This window comes from Coffea arabica, chromosome 2e (assembly GCF_036785885.1).
Source record: "Coffea arabica cultivar ET-39 chromosome 2e, Coffea Arabica ET-39 HiFi, whole genome shotgun sequence".
Lineage (NCBI taxonomy): Eukaryota > Viridiplantae > Streptophyta > Magnoliopsida > Gentianales > Rubiaceae > Coffea > Coffea arabica.
This window is the reverse complement of record NC_092313.1, coordinates 3,263,858-3,280,090: the sequence shown is the minus strand read 5'-3', so window position 1 is coordinate 3,280,090 and position 16,233 is coordinate 3,263,858. Positions and strand designations below refer to the sequence as shown.

The following is a 16,233-nucleotide window of genomic DNA, read 5'->3' as shown; positions in this document are numbered from 1 at the left end:
TCTTTTGAAGGACTTCACGTGGCATGTTGTTTGGTTTGCAAGATTTGTGGAGAACCCTCAGGTGTGGACTGCGGATTTCAATTTCAATAATATGTCTTATGATACGTTGATATTATTATATATTGGACTTTTGAACCTTTGAGGCCTTGATTTAGGTATTTATTTGAGGGTCTATTCTTAATTTTAACACCAAAAATTCTCTTCTAATTTTACATAATGATGTTTATCAGACATCTAAAAATGTTTTTAACACTCAAAAATATTATTGTTTTTATCAAAATCATCGCAGCCTCTCAAACGAGTAATAGATTCCAAAAACTGATGGAATCTCTCCACTAATGGAAGGGACCGTAGGGTGCGGTACAAACGCACATCGGGTGGCTTTAATAAGTGCAACTTTGATCTTCCCAGTTGAGGAATTGTAATTACTAACCGCAAAAATCAATAATGTTTGGCTAATTAATAAAATCAAAGCTCCTATTAATCCATGGCAGGACTCGAACAACTTGTATTTTAAGTGGATTCATCATCTTAAATCGTTTGTTTGGATAGTGTATTATTTGAAATATTATTTGGAATAATTACTGTAGCATTTTTTGTAATGTGATGTATGTGAAATAAAAAGTAGTTGAGCATATAAAAAGATAGGTTAAAAATTATATTTGTGATGCAAACGAAATATTATTTGAGATAATTTTGATATCCAAACACTGGGCAGCATATGGGAAAGTTAAACAAGCTTTTGGCCAAAATGAAAAAGTTTTGCTCAGAACCAAGCAATTGAAGCTACGTCACATAGTAAAAAAAAAATAAATAAATAAATAAAGCCTATGTCACATCACGTTTCAATGGGCTCATCCTCCGAACCCTAGTCATTCTTTTCTTTTCATTTCATTTACCGTCTTTTGTCCTTTCCGATCCAGAGAGCATAAAAAGGGGACGGCCTCATTCCCATTAACATACGATAAATAAGGTGATGTGACGTGAATTCACTTGGAATACTCACTCCTCTTTTTTTTCCAAAGCCTAGAACAGACTTTTGATAATTTACGGCCCCTAATTCACATCAAATCACAAAAGTCGACAACTCTTATGGTTCCTGAGGAGACTTATAAATTACCCCAAACCCTTCCCCCCAAACCTTGATGTGGGATACCAACCTATGCAGGAAACCTGCTGCTAAGACTTAAGGAGACCCCAATTACCCGGGAAAGGTTGATGTGGAATACTCACTCCTCACTCGGTCCCATTAAAAAGTCTCATATTTTATATTTTGAGATATCTCAAAATATTTATTATATTTAAAAATTTAAAATATCTTTTAATCTTTTTTTCTAATATAACCCTTCTTTCTAATCATATATATATTATCGTTCAAATTTAAATTTTAAATTTGTGAGAATAAAATTTAAAAAAAATTACAAACATCACAATCAAATCAGTATTTTTAAAAAGTTGGATTCTCCAAACATAACCAGATAATTGGGATGAAATGAATATTATTTAGAATAATTATTATAATACTTTTTATGATATGATGTGATATATATCAAATAAAAATACATGTTAAAACATGTAGTAATATATATATATGTGATGTAAGTAAATAAATTTTGTACAACTAAATATCTATCCAAACAATTCTTTGTAATTATTTTTCTAGTACTTACCCCAACCCAATTTAATTTACCAGTAGCAGCAATAATTTATTCTCTTTCTCAGGACCACTGTTGGAGCGTACCCTACTGTTCCAGTTTTGACCATGCATATGGGCATTCGTCTGTTTTCCGACGAACGAACTGTGGGAAAATTGAAAGTAGAACAAACACCGAGATAATGAGTTGACACAAAGTTTTTGCGAAATGACTGACGCTTCTTCCCTCCGCGTCTCTCTCCCATCCCCAAAGGGTTGAAACTTAAATGATTAAAGGGAGCCAGCCCCCTTTGATTGGTCCTTAAACCAACAGCCGAACGAATTCCAAATTATGCATCGGGATTAACAACACGCAACACAACACTCCATTGCGTTGCGTCCTGCTTTCGGGCAAAAATCCTATCCACCCGCGGGATTAAGCAAAGGTAACAACAAAAATGAAACTCAAAGATATTTTCAGAACGATGTTGATTTTTTCGACTAATAATGGAACTAAGGTGTCGATTTCTGATGGGCCTTCTTTCTTAGTCTCATTTCTGAGAGTCTTTGACCAATCTGTTTCAATTTTGAAACCTTTGAAAAATTCGAGCTTCGGTGCGCAACGGGGTTGCGGGCATCCTAAGAAGCGTGTTTTTGTTTCGTTGTGTTAAAATGTTATCCTGAGTTACCAAGAGAAACAGGACGAAGGCGTGAGAATCAAAACTACGATCACAACCTGACAAACAACCTGACAACTAATAATAAGGGATGAGGTTCTGAAAAACTGGAAATTCTCCATTTGTTGATCCTAGAACAAAAATACAACAAAAGCTAGCAAAGTCGGGAGTTTTTTGAGAAGTTTTTCTGAATCCTATACATATATAAAAAGCACTTTGCAGCTGACGGTTGGAAAATTTTCATCTGTCATGTAGAGGGGTATATTTGGATGCAGAAAAGTACAATGCAAATGATGAAACGCAAAGTCCAATATTATTATGCTTGCTTCCGCAGTTGTTGGCTGTAGTACCCTTCCAAGTGGGATTGTGGCAAACTGTTGGGGAATTTGTGTGCTGTGTCTAGGGGTAATTTGGGGCCAGGAAACTACGATGGAAATGATTTAGCTACGAGTACAATGGTGTGATGCTTCCTCCATCAGTGTTTCCCTATATTACCCTTGGCAGCGTTTCCCTATCCATTAAGTTTGTCATTAATTGATTTATCTTAAAGAGACTTTTAGTGCGGACTAGGTGAAGAATCATTTCTATTCAGTTACTATAATAATTGCAATGCCTTTGAGCTTCCCGGCAATAATGGAGGTGTTTGTATTCCGTATCTTTTTAGAGGTGTTTGCATAGGATTTTTTATTCTCTGTGTCTTTTTTTTTTTTAAAAAAAAAAACTTCTTTGTATTCAACTGGTTCATTGGATACCGTGAATTTTCTACTGCAATTTCTCTCTTTAGCTATTGTATGAATTTGAGAATTTCATTATGAAATAGATAATGCCTGTGAACATTGAAGAAAATCTGAATTTTCTTCTAACTGTGCTTGGAAAATCTGATTTTCATAGGTGTAGGTGGTCGAATTGTGAGGAAAAGTTATGTGTATACTAGAGCTTTTACTTGAAGGTACGATTTAAATCTTCACTCACAATTGGTATGTGTGAGTTGTTGATTCTCATTTTGATATATTAATTCTCATCGTGGTGTAGGTTTGAATCTATATATACTTTGCTTTAAATATCACTTGCACAAAAAGCTTGAACTGTGTTGGGCATTAGGTAGTTGTTTTAGTTATGATAGCAGATTTAAAAGTTACCTTAATTACATCAAAATTTAGAATGAACAGATGTAACGATAAACTAAATGCTAAAAAACAACTTTGGAATGAGAGAGGAAGAAAGATATATGCATCATTATCTATTAAACGTTTAAAGAAAAAAATTCATGAGAAATAACGTCAAGCTTAGCAAAAAAAGGCGAAAAAAACCACTATAATCTGCTTTTCAAACCGGCATGAAAAATAATGGTAAGTATATCTCATTCCAAAGGTTTAGTTTAGAAAAATAAGTTGATATCTATAAAATACCACCATCATATAATAGCACTTTGCACTGTTTATAAAAGTATGGTGCCCTTTTCTCATAATTTTATTCTTTTGTAAGTTTACTCATTTCACCACGCACGCAGGTTATCACTCCCGCGCTATACGCGGGCTGATCCCCTAGTTTTGATATGAAAAGGGTTTAATTCCCAAGCAAATATTGTAATTGGGCCTTGGGCCTGCAAAAAAAATAAAAAATGTTTTTCAAAGCATATTGCTCCAGTTTGTGTGCCTTTATTTTTTTCAGAATTTTTTTAAAACGTAAAATATCATGCGTGTGAGATAAAAATATTTCTGGGAAACATGTATAGAATTATTTTTTTTAAAAAAAAGATTAGAAAATATCACCACAAATATAAGAAAAATTGTGTTGTGAGAATAGAGCCAAGGCTCGTGTATGGTTCTCTGGGAGCATGTGCAAATTCATTTACAGTTCTTTAACAAAAACAACTTTTCGAGGGCATGCAAACTTCTAAATTTTGAGACAGCGAAACTCATAATTTGCATTTATATAGATCCCGCCTATAATTATTTTTACTTTCTATAGATTTTCTCGTACACAAATGTGCTAGTGCGAGAGAGCAACACATATCTCAGTCGGTGGGAAAGATTGTGACTGTTACAGTTTTTAGTCATGGAGTGTGCTTGGTAGGAAATTTCCCTTTTTGTTATTGTAGGAGACAGGACGAGAAAAAACACCGCGACGGCCACTCCCCCGTCCCCGTCCCCCGGCCCGCCCGGGAGGCCAAATAAAGTACGTTTTCATTCTAATTTCTAATTTTGCAGCATACTGTCAAGAAGCGCCAACGGGATGCACAGCTAGCCTGAGACAGTATCCATTATTCCCGGGATTTAGTTTGGCTTACCTGCGGAATATACCCAGAACAAAATAGTTGGCTTGCCACTTGTGCAGGTCTTTTACTCCTGCCTTTCTTATTTTGTTTTTCTCCTTTTCTCTCTATTTTTTTTTTCTCATTTCCTCTCATCAAGGATTTTAACATTTTACATTACACTACACCAATCAATCAGACGCATATGATTGATGGGGCTTTCGATCCCCGAAGCCCCTTAACGCATAAGTGGAGAGCAAAACCTAGTGACAAACCATGCAAGCAGACCACCTAACCTCGGTTCGACAACATGGCTTAAGGCGTGACAAAAAGTGGAAGCTAGTTTCACCAATTAGTGAAGCTATTGAAACCATACTAATTGCTGTAGACAACGATCAGAAGAAAGAAAAATCATACTAATACATGTAACATTTGCAACCCAAAGTTCCACACATTGAGAGTATAAAAGAAAATTTTACATGAAGCTCAAAATTAAAATTCATAAAGAACTGAATATTCCTCTCATCCCACCAGTAGTCTACACTTCAAAACTGTAAACCAAAAAAGCACTCGCTATGTGCCATGAATATTGAAGCATAAGGAGGTGGGGTTGGACATGTAACATTCCCAGCCACCACCTGCTACCTAACTATGACGCTCTGACAAAGAAAGTTAAGAATCAGCAATTGTAACTTCAACTTCTACACCAGGCTCAATAGTGATCGAGGTGATTTGCTTCACCACATCCGGAGAGCTGAAAAGGTCAATCACCCGCTTGTGAACTCGGAGCTCAAATGTATCCCAGGTGTTAGTTCCTGCAGGAAAAAGAAATATCAAGAAAACGAGTATTCAATAAACATATATTCAAAAAAGATGGGTCAGCGATTCATATCCTCAAAAGCACATCATAGGCACAAGGGATCTTGTTAAATTTAACAAAGGCACGGACTGCTCAACATTAGTAACAATAAAAAAACACTTGAGCAATTTAGAACGATCCTCAAAAACACATCATGGGCACAAGGGATCTTGTTAAATTTCACAAAGGCATAGACTGCTCACATTAGCAACAATAAAAAAACACTTGAGCAATTTAGAACGTTGTCCCAACCCTTCCCTGTCCCCTCCAAAAAAAAAAAGGGAACAAATAAGAAACGGAAAAATCCATGCATTATAATCTTCTATGTCAAGGACATAAAAATAATATAAACTAATTCCCCAATCTCCTTGAATCAGTACAACAATGATACAAAATTAAAATCCAAGGAAAAATCCCTTGGCAAAAAATGACTGGAAGCAACAGAAATGGCCAAATGGGTTCTAATATAATGTAACATGATTCTGACCAACTAAAACCAAAGACTGATAACATCAGAGAAAAGTTCTTGTTATTTGTTCCTAAAACATAACAGAACAAATCAAAAAGTTCAAGGCTCCCTGTCTCTGTTTCCAAGCACAATTATATTGCAGCTAAAAATCACAACTCCTCTGGTCGCTTTTCAAGACGGAAAAAAGTCCAAAATTTTCTTCAGAATCCAAAGCTTAACAGCCAATATTTCATTCCCATATTCAATACCATGTCCTTCAAATTGACAATATACTAATGACATTTAAACAAAAACACATTTACCAATCATCCACAGTTCGACAAATGTAAGAAGAAAATAAAAATCAGCAACAACAATTACAATTAAACTTCAAATACTATAAGGTTATTAATCCTAACATCAACGTCAACAAATATTTGGTCTACAATACTCAAATGCCATAAAACAGCATTTTTCCTATTTTTTTCCCTGGATTCGAAGCGTTACACATCACATATTCATTCAAATGGCACAAATAAATAAGCAGAAATCAAGAAGTTACCTTCACCGCAAGGAGACTTCCTAGTAGTGATGTGAAGAACCTTGGTGGGCATTCTTACAGGTCCCTTCACCCTGAGTCGCTTATCCTTGGCCCCACGAACCAGATCAGAACAAACTACGCAAATATATATCCCAACAATACCCAAAAAGAACATAAGAAATTGAGATACAGGAATGTAGATAAATCGGCACAATTAGAACAGGCTACATATAAGATAAAACCAGATGTTCTGATGAACCCCAGGGTTTGTTAAAATAGGCTAGAGGGTTTTAATTAAAAGAAGAAGAAAAAAATTAACCTTTCTCGAGGTTCTTGACGTTTTTGGAGGAAAGTGTGATCCTAATCTTATGAACCTGCTCCTGAGGCTCCTCCATACCAACCTTTGCCGACTTCACTGCTTGGTATGCCATTTTTTCAATAACCCTGTTTGCTGCTGCTGACCTTTTTCAAGCCCCAAAAAGCAAATCAAAATTGTTGAAATGAATAAACCGAGCACTTCCCTAGAACTATACTCGATAAGTCGGCAAAAAATTAACACATATACCGCCAAACAAAGCATCCTCTAATATCTAAAGAGAAGGAGAGAGAAAGGGAGTACCCGATGAAGAGGAGGCCGAGAGAATGGTGTTGCAGCGACGCTGGGCTCTGTTTCCTTCCTTTGTGGGAAGCAAAACTCTAGGGTTTTAAGGGGGTCCGCGTTTTCAGAGGGGGTTGGTTTTATATAAGGATGATTTCAGAAACCTCCCTTGAGGTTTCTAACAATTTCATATCCTTCACTGAAATTTTAAAAATATCACTTACCTCCCTTATAAATCATTTGGAACCCAATACTTACATCATGAATGATCAAATGACTTTACTATCCTCGTAACTTAGGAAATATTACGTATTTATATGGAGAGAAACAATTTAGCCACTTGTACTTAATTAATATGTTTTTGAATATATAAAATTAAAAATTTTGAATATTAAATTTGATAACGATAATTGTTAACATTTTAAAATTCTTTTTCAATATTTTAGTAGTTCTTGTGATTTCTTTCTCTTAAAAAAAGATTAAAATTCCTATTAAAATTTATTATTTCATAAATTTTTCATAAGAATAACAAGATGAATATAAAAATAACCAAAAAGAGGGTAAAGTATTAAAATATGTTTATAATTATATTTTATTAAGTTATGGATAAAATGTAACAGAACATAATCTATTTTTTCCTTTCATTTCCAAAATATTTGGCGAATGAAATGAAAGCAATTCAAGTTTGACAAAAAAAAAATGAAAGCAATACAAAAAAAAACTTATAAATGGGATAATTTATTGTCTTGTATACTTCATTAAGCTTCCCACGAGAGGCTAATTTCTCAGAATATAAGTATAAAAAAAAACATCCGCCAAATGAAACTCTGACATGGGGTGTTTCTCAAACTACTCAGCATGGCAGCAAAATAAATTTTTTATTCCCAATCTAACAGGTAAAAGTCAATCAGCCGCTGCAAAAATTTTAGTGAGGCTCAGAAGATGTCAGCCGCTACCGTGCTAAGTGTGCATGGCTGCGACTAACATCTTGGGAGTCGTGGCAGAAGTTTTGTAGCTGTTGCCGTGCACAGTCAGCATGGTAGCGGCTGACATCGTGCAGCCGCTCCACCAATTGTTTCAATCATGATGGCATGAGTTGCAAGCCTGCAGCTGCACTATTACTAAGTCTACTGGCTTTCTCAGGCTCTTGGACCGTTTCAAAGCCACCAAAAATATTTGTTTAAAATTGATTGAAGAATTGGATATTCTGAGGTCAACTTCCCAGCAACATATTGCTAAGGGTTAATTCCACTTTGTCCTCCCAAATTTTAACTGATAACCCACTTCAGTCCCTCAAATTTAAAATGAGACATTTAAGTCCCCAAACTTATAAATACCTCCCAATTAAGAAAAATTGTTGACAGAATCCTAACTGCCGTTGGTGGTCAAAGAGTGTGGCAAACACGTTCCGTTAATGAAGATTGGGGAATGTTGTTATTGAAAATTTGTACATGTGTCGAAAAAGTAACTACTGCTATTTAACACTAATATATTTTCCATAGCAGCCCATCTCAATCCAGCACCACTAGCTTCTTATACTCCTCACCAGAAATTGCAGTCTCCATGACGGCCTCTGGGTTCAATCCTCCATTATCCTTCAAAAATAGACAAAAAGATAAAGCTACAAAACTCCAAAACAACTCATCTATCCGAAGGCATATGCTTTAGGCACTTTGTTTTGAATGCCAAGATGTTGTGGCAGTGACGGATGTGGACAGAGTCTAGACAATCTCATGCATGGTTGGGCGGGCAGATGGATCTTTCTTTAAGCAACTAGCAATCAATCTGATGAGCAAAATTGCAAGTTCGGAAGGATAATTTCCTCCGAGAGAAGAATCTATGATCTGGCTCAAGTTCTCGATCTCGTCTTTCTCGTCAAGCACAGGGCTCAGAATCTTTGCCAAGTTCACATTCACAGCTTCATACAAGACAACGACTTCTTTGCCAGTGCCTAGTCAAGGCAAACTGGCCTCCTTGCCCATCTGCTGATTTTGCTAGCCCAAAATTATTGATCTTCGACCAGAAATCAGCATCAACAAGAACATTGCTGCTTTTTAGTTTTTTGTGCATGTGGGGAGGGGAAGTGTAGCTATGAAGATAATTAAGCCCCGTGGCCACATCCAAGCCAATTTGTAATCTCTGCTTCCAATCCAGACACTTCTTTTTTTGTTTGCCCTTGGCGGTGACTGCTGTGACGATGGCGGAGGGGGCTTCACAATTTGGGAACTGGATGGCGAGTTCTGAAGAGGAACTAAGAGAGTCGTAAAGGGATAAATATTAAAATTTTGTTCAGACAATCCATTGGCTTGGAGAGTTTTCCCAGTATCCACCCCAAACATTGAGCTAATCGCAGAAACGTATTGACCCCAAGTAATTGAATAACTCAACAGATATTTGACGCCGTCGTCAGCTTGATTCTTAGTCAGCAACTTCGCCACCGTCACCATCATTTAAAGCCAGCAATCATTCCAGTGCCGCGGACGCCGCGAAGATTGCAAATCAGCTTAATCAGGGGATCGAAATCCCAGGCGAGTTGAAGGCGTTGGGTAAGGGACTCTAGCGGGGTATTGGGAACCACGTGAAAGAAAAAATCCAAACAAGTGTTGCCGTTGGAAAGAAAGGTTACCGAGTTGTTTTCGGTGAAGGCCATAGGGGGACTGTCGGGGAGGGTGGTGAGGGTGTTAAAGTTGGTGACCATAAGGTCCATGAAAGGGTCCGATTTGGCGGAGGAGGAGAAAGGGGGGGGGGGGGAGAAGTGTGGTGAGAGTGATCGTAAATCTCTGGTGGGCCGAGGAGAGAATTGAGGTTAGAAGCCATATTGGACGGAGACATTGTTGATTATGAAGAAGAAGAAAAAGGGGTTTGTGAATATTAGAGAAGGCCGGATGAGGTTTTCATTGTTGCCCTCGGTCAAAAGCTGGTGTTTGCCACGTTCTTCGACCACCAATGGCATTCAGGATTCTGTTAACAATTTTCCTTAATTGGGAGGTATTTATAAGTTTAGAAATTTAAGTGTCCCATTTTGAAGTTGAGGGACTGAAATGGATTATTGGCCAAAGTTTGCGGGGACAAAGTGGAATTAACCCTATTGCTAATCCATGAGACTAGGGAAGGGTCTGTACAAGAATTGCACTTAATCACATCACATGCACTTTTTTTGAGAGGTTAATTCGGTCTATAAAATCAACAAGATTCTGGCGGACATGGATAGAGGGAGGAAATGGAAGTCTGGAACCCTGTCCTTTAAGCAAACAAAATATTTATATTTATATATAAATATATATATTTATTTCAACTGATATAATATATATAATATACATAATTTGAATATTACATATTAATATTAATATAATATATATAATATACATAATTGAAATATACATATTATAAAACAAAATTGAAATACATATATTTATATAAATATATATAAATAAATATAAACTTTTATGATATTTATAAATAAACTTGTATGATTTTATTAATTTTTTTTTTGAAATAAATATATTTATATATATATTTATATTTACATAAATATATATGTAAATATATTTATAAATATATTTTAAACAAAATATATATTTTTATATATAATATTTATATATAAATATATATATAAATATATTTTTTGTATATTTGGAGTTATTTTTTATATATTGTTTGGATATAATATTTTTGGAGTTATTTTTGTTTGTGTATTACTGTAGCATTGTAAATGAAAAAATTATTTTTCAAAAAATACTGAATCCAAACAGACCCAATACTATTGTAGATATCCCTGAAAAAATTGCAAGCTAATTAAGTGAAGACATATAAATGTGTACCAGTAGAAGAATAATGCAAAGTCTTTCTTGCTCTCCTCATGTAACCCCACTAGATGCACCAGTAGTTACAGCAACTAACTGCACAACAACGCAATGTATTGCAAGTTTGCAACTACCACAGGCCTGGCTCCTTTGTTTTTTTTTTGACCGCCTGTCTCCCCGCCGTGCTGATTGGGCACGGTAGTGGACAGGCAGATTAAAAAGAAAAAATTGGAGCCGCTGCCGTACACAATCAGCACGATAAGTATAGTTTGAGACCCTGTCAGAGCTACATTTGACGGATTGTTTTTTTTTAACGTATATTTTGAGAAATTAGTCCCCACGAGAGCACCAAAAAGGACAAAATAAAAAAAAGGAGTAACTAACTGGGTTAGTAACTAGTAAGGAAATGCGTTGAACCTTCTTCTTTTCGTCCATTAATTTAACAAAATCTTTATTTTAGCCTTGTTTAGCAAGTAAATTTTTGGCAAAGTTTGTCTGCTATAAGTTTTTTTAATAACTTTAACTATAGTAATATCAAAAAATTTCTTAAAGTTTTTAAATTATATATTTCAAAATATTCAAACATTTACACCAAAAAAATTTTCTACAATTTCTACAGTAAATTATAATAAAATTTTAAATAAACATTCAAAAACTCATTTGCCAAACGGGGTCTTTATCTTATAGAATTAAGCTAAAACTCTATTTTATAATCCAATTCAGTACTTAAATTTAATGAATTCAAATTTTAATATGTTCAAACGAGTTTGATAATAAAAAATTAAACATCTGAATTAATTAAATAGCACTAAATTTTCTAGATTTAAATAAGTGATAAGCTATTCACTTATCACCAAATATAAATAAACCAAAATGCATTAGATTTAATATTTAACAATTCAATAATTAAATTGATTCAAATTTTAGATTTTAAATTTTAAATTTCAGTTTTCAAATTTCAATTTTATCAAACACACCCTAAAGCACTAGGTAGAAAAATTCCAAATTCTCAACTCAGTTTTACAATAGCTTTCAATTATTAGACTGGATTCAGAGTTTCCGTTGTTTTCAGAAAACCATTTTAAAATCTCAAGTCAAGTCACTCAATGACAACCATTCGGATGCAATTCTTGTTTCAGATTTCATAATCCCATAAGGTTTAGCCTCTATACATAGAAGAAAATGGAAAACCAGATTATGATTCAGCAGATTCCACATAGAAAAAAATACGGGATAGTCCACAATTTATACCTGGTTGTACTTTTCTGGGAATCTAGTCGAATAACATGATGAAGAATTCACCACTTAGTCGGAAAAAATGCAAACAGAAGTTCAGGGTGAAATTACAGTTCAACTAGAGATACATCTTAAAGTTTGGAAGCCATAGGTAAAACCACAAACAAATGCATGAGATTAAGATCTCAAAGTCAGTCATCTTGAAAATCCCGAAGGCCTAATTGTCCCTACTTAAGCAGTATACAACACTATCCACGCATCTTTGAACAGAGATAAGGTAGCAGATGTAAATAACAGATTTCAACATAAAACAAAGAAGCGAATGAGAGCTCAGTTATGGCCTTTGTTATCATCACTCTCCATCTCTTCTGCATCCTCAAACCGCTGATCATTTATTTGAAGCTGCAAAAAAAATTGACAAAACAGTTTTGTAAGAATTGAACTTTTAAAGGGAAAGAGTTGACATTTAAATTATCAACGATCTATGAGAGGATGAAATGGCCGACTAAGTAACCTCACAACCAAAAGGAAGCTCATTTCCTCTAGTTGGAAGCTCACCAACCCCCAAGGTCTCCCTTGCCCCCCCCCCCCCCCCCCAAAACAACAAAAAAAAAACCCTCCAAAAAAAAAAGAACACAAAACACAATGTCGCACCACAAAGGAAAGCATAATGTCACACAAGGCTCCAAAAAAATGGAAAGGATGACCATCTGGAATAATCACAAATTTTATCTGTGGATACCTCTAACTCAAATTTGCATGGAATCCATCATGTATCTTAGGCAGCTTGCTCAGTTGAGTCTTTACAGTATTTACACTACTTCCCTATCTAAACTTCCTCTGTGCCAACCACCCTATGAGAAGTTGGAAATGACCTCATAGAACAATCAGAAATTTTACTTGTGACTACCCCTAACTCAAATTTGGCAAGGAATCCATCGTGAGTCCTGTGCATCTTGGTTTTTTGCGTCCTTGCAGTATTTACTCAAGTTCCCCATCTAAACCTCCCCTCGAGCCTAGGAAAATTTGGTCTATACTTAATTCAATAGTGAAAACAGAAATGGGCCAAATTTTTTGGAAGGTACATGCACATCATTAGACTTGACAGCAGAAATACCATTGACCAGCTTCTATGTTGAATTGTAAAAGTAACGGCTATTCATTAACATGTAAGTTAAAGGTAGGAAGAAAATCATTAGAGATACCTGAAGCACTGTATGCGCTAAGTCAGGATCCCCATTAGAACAACCAATTGAATGCAAGGGATATTCAGACTCCTCAACATCTACAGCAGTAGTGCAGCGATGAATGAGTAGAGAAAAAGAAATCCAGAGCAACAGTCAGGACAATCGGCTATCAAGAAAACACAAAAGACTAGAGCCAAACCTGCACCCCCAGTTTCTAGTTGATCTGCACTGAATACCCAATTATGCTCTCCTTCATCCTCTATAAAAAGCATCATTAGTACAAAAATGCAATAGTTATTTGAAAAGCAATAGTCAAAACGGCATCAACAGAAACAAAAATTATATACCAATCATAATTATAATTACCATCAACTGGTTCAGGATTAAGCTCAGCACATTCACAGAAAATCTCGAACAGAGTATCCACTGTTTAGAATATGACGAAAATCAAAAGCATAAGATACACAGGAAAAGCACAAAGAACTCGGAAGTCATAAATAAAACCATAAAACTAGGAACAGATGGCCTACATTGATCAGGATCTGATGGCACTAGTCTCATCTCAGTAACCTTTGACAAATCTAATGTCTCATTGCTCTCAGCATCAGAATCCTCTGATTCATCCTCCTCAACACCATTCTCAATCTGGAATCAAGGTAAAAATGTATACTTCATATCCTATAATCATCCGAATAGGGGAATTATTATGAGTGCAGAAAATTAATAGACATTCACAAGTAAAGCAAATATTCCAGAAAACTCAGTAGTACCAGAATCCTTTATCCCAAAGCATCTTTGACATATGACTTAGATGCCTATGATGGACAAACCTCTAGAGTTTAGATAATTACTCCCATACTAAATTTCACGATTAACTCAAACATCAAATGGATCAGCACTCGATTGAATGCTCAGCAATGGTTAGCCAAGTAACCGGAACCTCCAAAAATACCATCAGTACTGCCCCAGACTCAATCTCACTAAGCACATCGCCAAATCTCGCTTCCAAAAACAAACTTCTATTTTACAGGGTTTTTACATGAACGTGAATTAATAATCTAACAAGCAGCCGTATCAACAAAGGAGTTTTACAGCACCATTCACGAACTCCTAGTCTGGTTCTTTAATTGAATCAGGAATAAATAGTTATAAGCCCTAACAAGCTCAAACCTTAAACCCTAACAGTATCAACAAAAATAAAAAAAGATAATGGAGTAGTTAGCAATAGCTTCAACAAAAGGATGTCTCTACCTGAGTGTAAATACAAGGAGATGGATAAGCTTCTGGGTCTCGAGAAACGGCGTGAAGCGACACCGCTAAGAAACCCACCGCATAACCCCTACCTCTGTCAGTATCACTTAACCACACCACTTGCCTATACAATTTTTAAACATTTCATTCGCATTTCCATAAGCTGAAGATATATGTGAAGAAGAGAATTAGGGAAAGGACGGAATGATTAGTTACTTGGTGGAGATGTAGAGAGTTCCAGGGGATTCAGGCGGGCGGTTTCCGATGACGATCGAGACGCCAGATTGGACGTGCACGAGTTCCTCCCCGTTGTCGGTGTCGAGGACTGGTTGTCCGGCGCCGTCGCCGACTCTCTCCGTTACAAGTCTTAACCCCGTCGCCATCTTTATGCTCCGTTTGTGGTAATTCTTGTACAGGATGCTTCAGCGTTGTATTCTCAGGGTTTAGCAAAAAGTACCGGCAAAATCACTTATGCGGGGTGGGGGTTCCAGCAAACCTTGAAATTTAGGCTTTGTTTGGGAACCAATTTTTCAAGAAAAATAGCTACGTTTTTTGTCAACACATTTTTCAATTACCCTTTTACCTTACATATATCAAATCATTACATTAATTTTTCTACAAAAAATTTAGAAAAATGCAATTCAAACAAAGCCTTATGTTTTGCATGCGAAACATATCTCATATTTCGTCCAATGTATTTGTTTATCTTTTCACTATTAATTTTTATGTCCTTTGTAAAATCAAGTTGATTAAATTTAATTTTAATTTAAGTTTTTGAATACTTTTTAAACTACATACACCATGTGACAGACACGAGTCATTTTTGTAGGTGCAAAAAAGATTTTATTTGTAATTAAACAAATCACTCAATGAACATTCATTGTTGCTCTTAAGAAAAATTTGCAGTGAAACAAATTACCCAACCTACATTTATTTTTTCCTTAAAAAAGTGAGATTTGATCATTTTGCACCCAAGAAAAGATTATGTGTGGATTACGTGGTGGATTTAAACTAAAAAATGGTTAGAAATCTAGATTGGGACTAATTTTGACTAATTTAATTTGGTAAGGGACCTAAAATCAGCAAAACCCGGGACCTGATGGGATATGTGCAGTATTTTACCAGAAATTTTGGCATCTGGTAGGGGCAAGTATGGTGGACTTTGTCATGAAACCTTTCAAAATAAGACAATGCTGATAGAGGTGAATGGCACTCTGATTTCTTTAATTCCAAAGGTGGCAAACCCAACAAACATCACTCAATTTAGACCGATTTCACTTTGCAATGTTTCTTACAAAATAATAATGAAGATCTTGGTTGAGAGAATTCGTCCAATAATGGCAGAGCTAGTGGCCCCAGATCAATGTAGCTTTTTATTCTCGGAGGCAAATTAGCGATAATGCAATTATTGCGCAAGATATTATACATAGTATAAGAAGGAAACAAGGGAGAACAGGCTACATGGCAGTTAAAATTGATTTAGAGAAAGCCTATGACCATCTACTTTGGAGATGGTGAATTTTCCTAAGAGCCTCATTTCTCAGATCATGAACTGTGTACAGGCATCAAGCATGGAAGTTTTATGGAATGGAGAACGCATTGCACCTTTCATACCATCTAGAGGTCTCCGTTAAGGGGACCCCCTATCACCATATCTCTTTGTGCTTTGCATGGAAAAGGTTGGGGCATCTACTCAGTAGAGACGTCACGAAGGTTATTTGGAAACCTGGTAGGACTTCCAGAAGA

At 35.8% G+C, this 16,233-nt stretch overlaps 2 protein-coding genes across 2 annotated transcripts; both read right to left on the bottom strand.

Moving 5' to 3' along the window:
- Positions 1–4,961: 4,961 nt before the first annotated feature.
- Positions 4,962–7,167, bottom strand: LOC113730158 (small ribosomal subunit protein uS10z/uS10x-like). Its single transcript, XM_027254662.2, has 4 exons — positions 7,032–7,167; positions 6,732–6,874; positions 6,434–6,547; positions 4,962–5,379 (listed from the first exon to the last, which is right to left on the bottom strand). The coding sequence occupies exons 2-4, from the start codon at positions 6,841–6,843 to the stop codon at positions 5,237–5,239; spliced, it is 369 nt and encodes a 122-aa protein (XP_027110463.1). The 5' UTR covers positions 6,844–6,874; positions 7,032–7,167; the 3' UTR covers positions 4,962–5,236.
- A 4,965-nt stretch (positions 7,168–12,132) lies between these two features.
- Positions 12,133–15,043, bottom strand: LOC113730157 (chloride conductance regulatory protein ICln-like). The gene is made up of 7 exons (XM_027254661.2): positions 14,704–15,043; positions 14,488–14,611; positions 13,767–13,881; positions 13,603–13,662; positions 13,436–13,495; positions 13,255–13,334; positions 12,133–12,451 (listed from the first exon to the last, which is right to left on the bottom strand). The coding sequence occupies exons 1-7, from the start codon at positions 14,868–14,870 to the stop codon at positions 12,380–12,382; spliced, it is 678 nt and encodes a 225-aa protein (XP_027110462.1). The 5' UTR covers positions 14,871–15,043; the 3' UTR covers positions 12,133–12,379.
- Between the last annotated feature and the right edge of the window lie 1,190 nt (positions 15,044–16,233).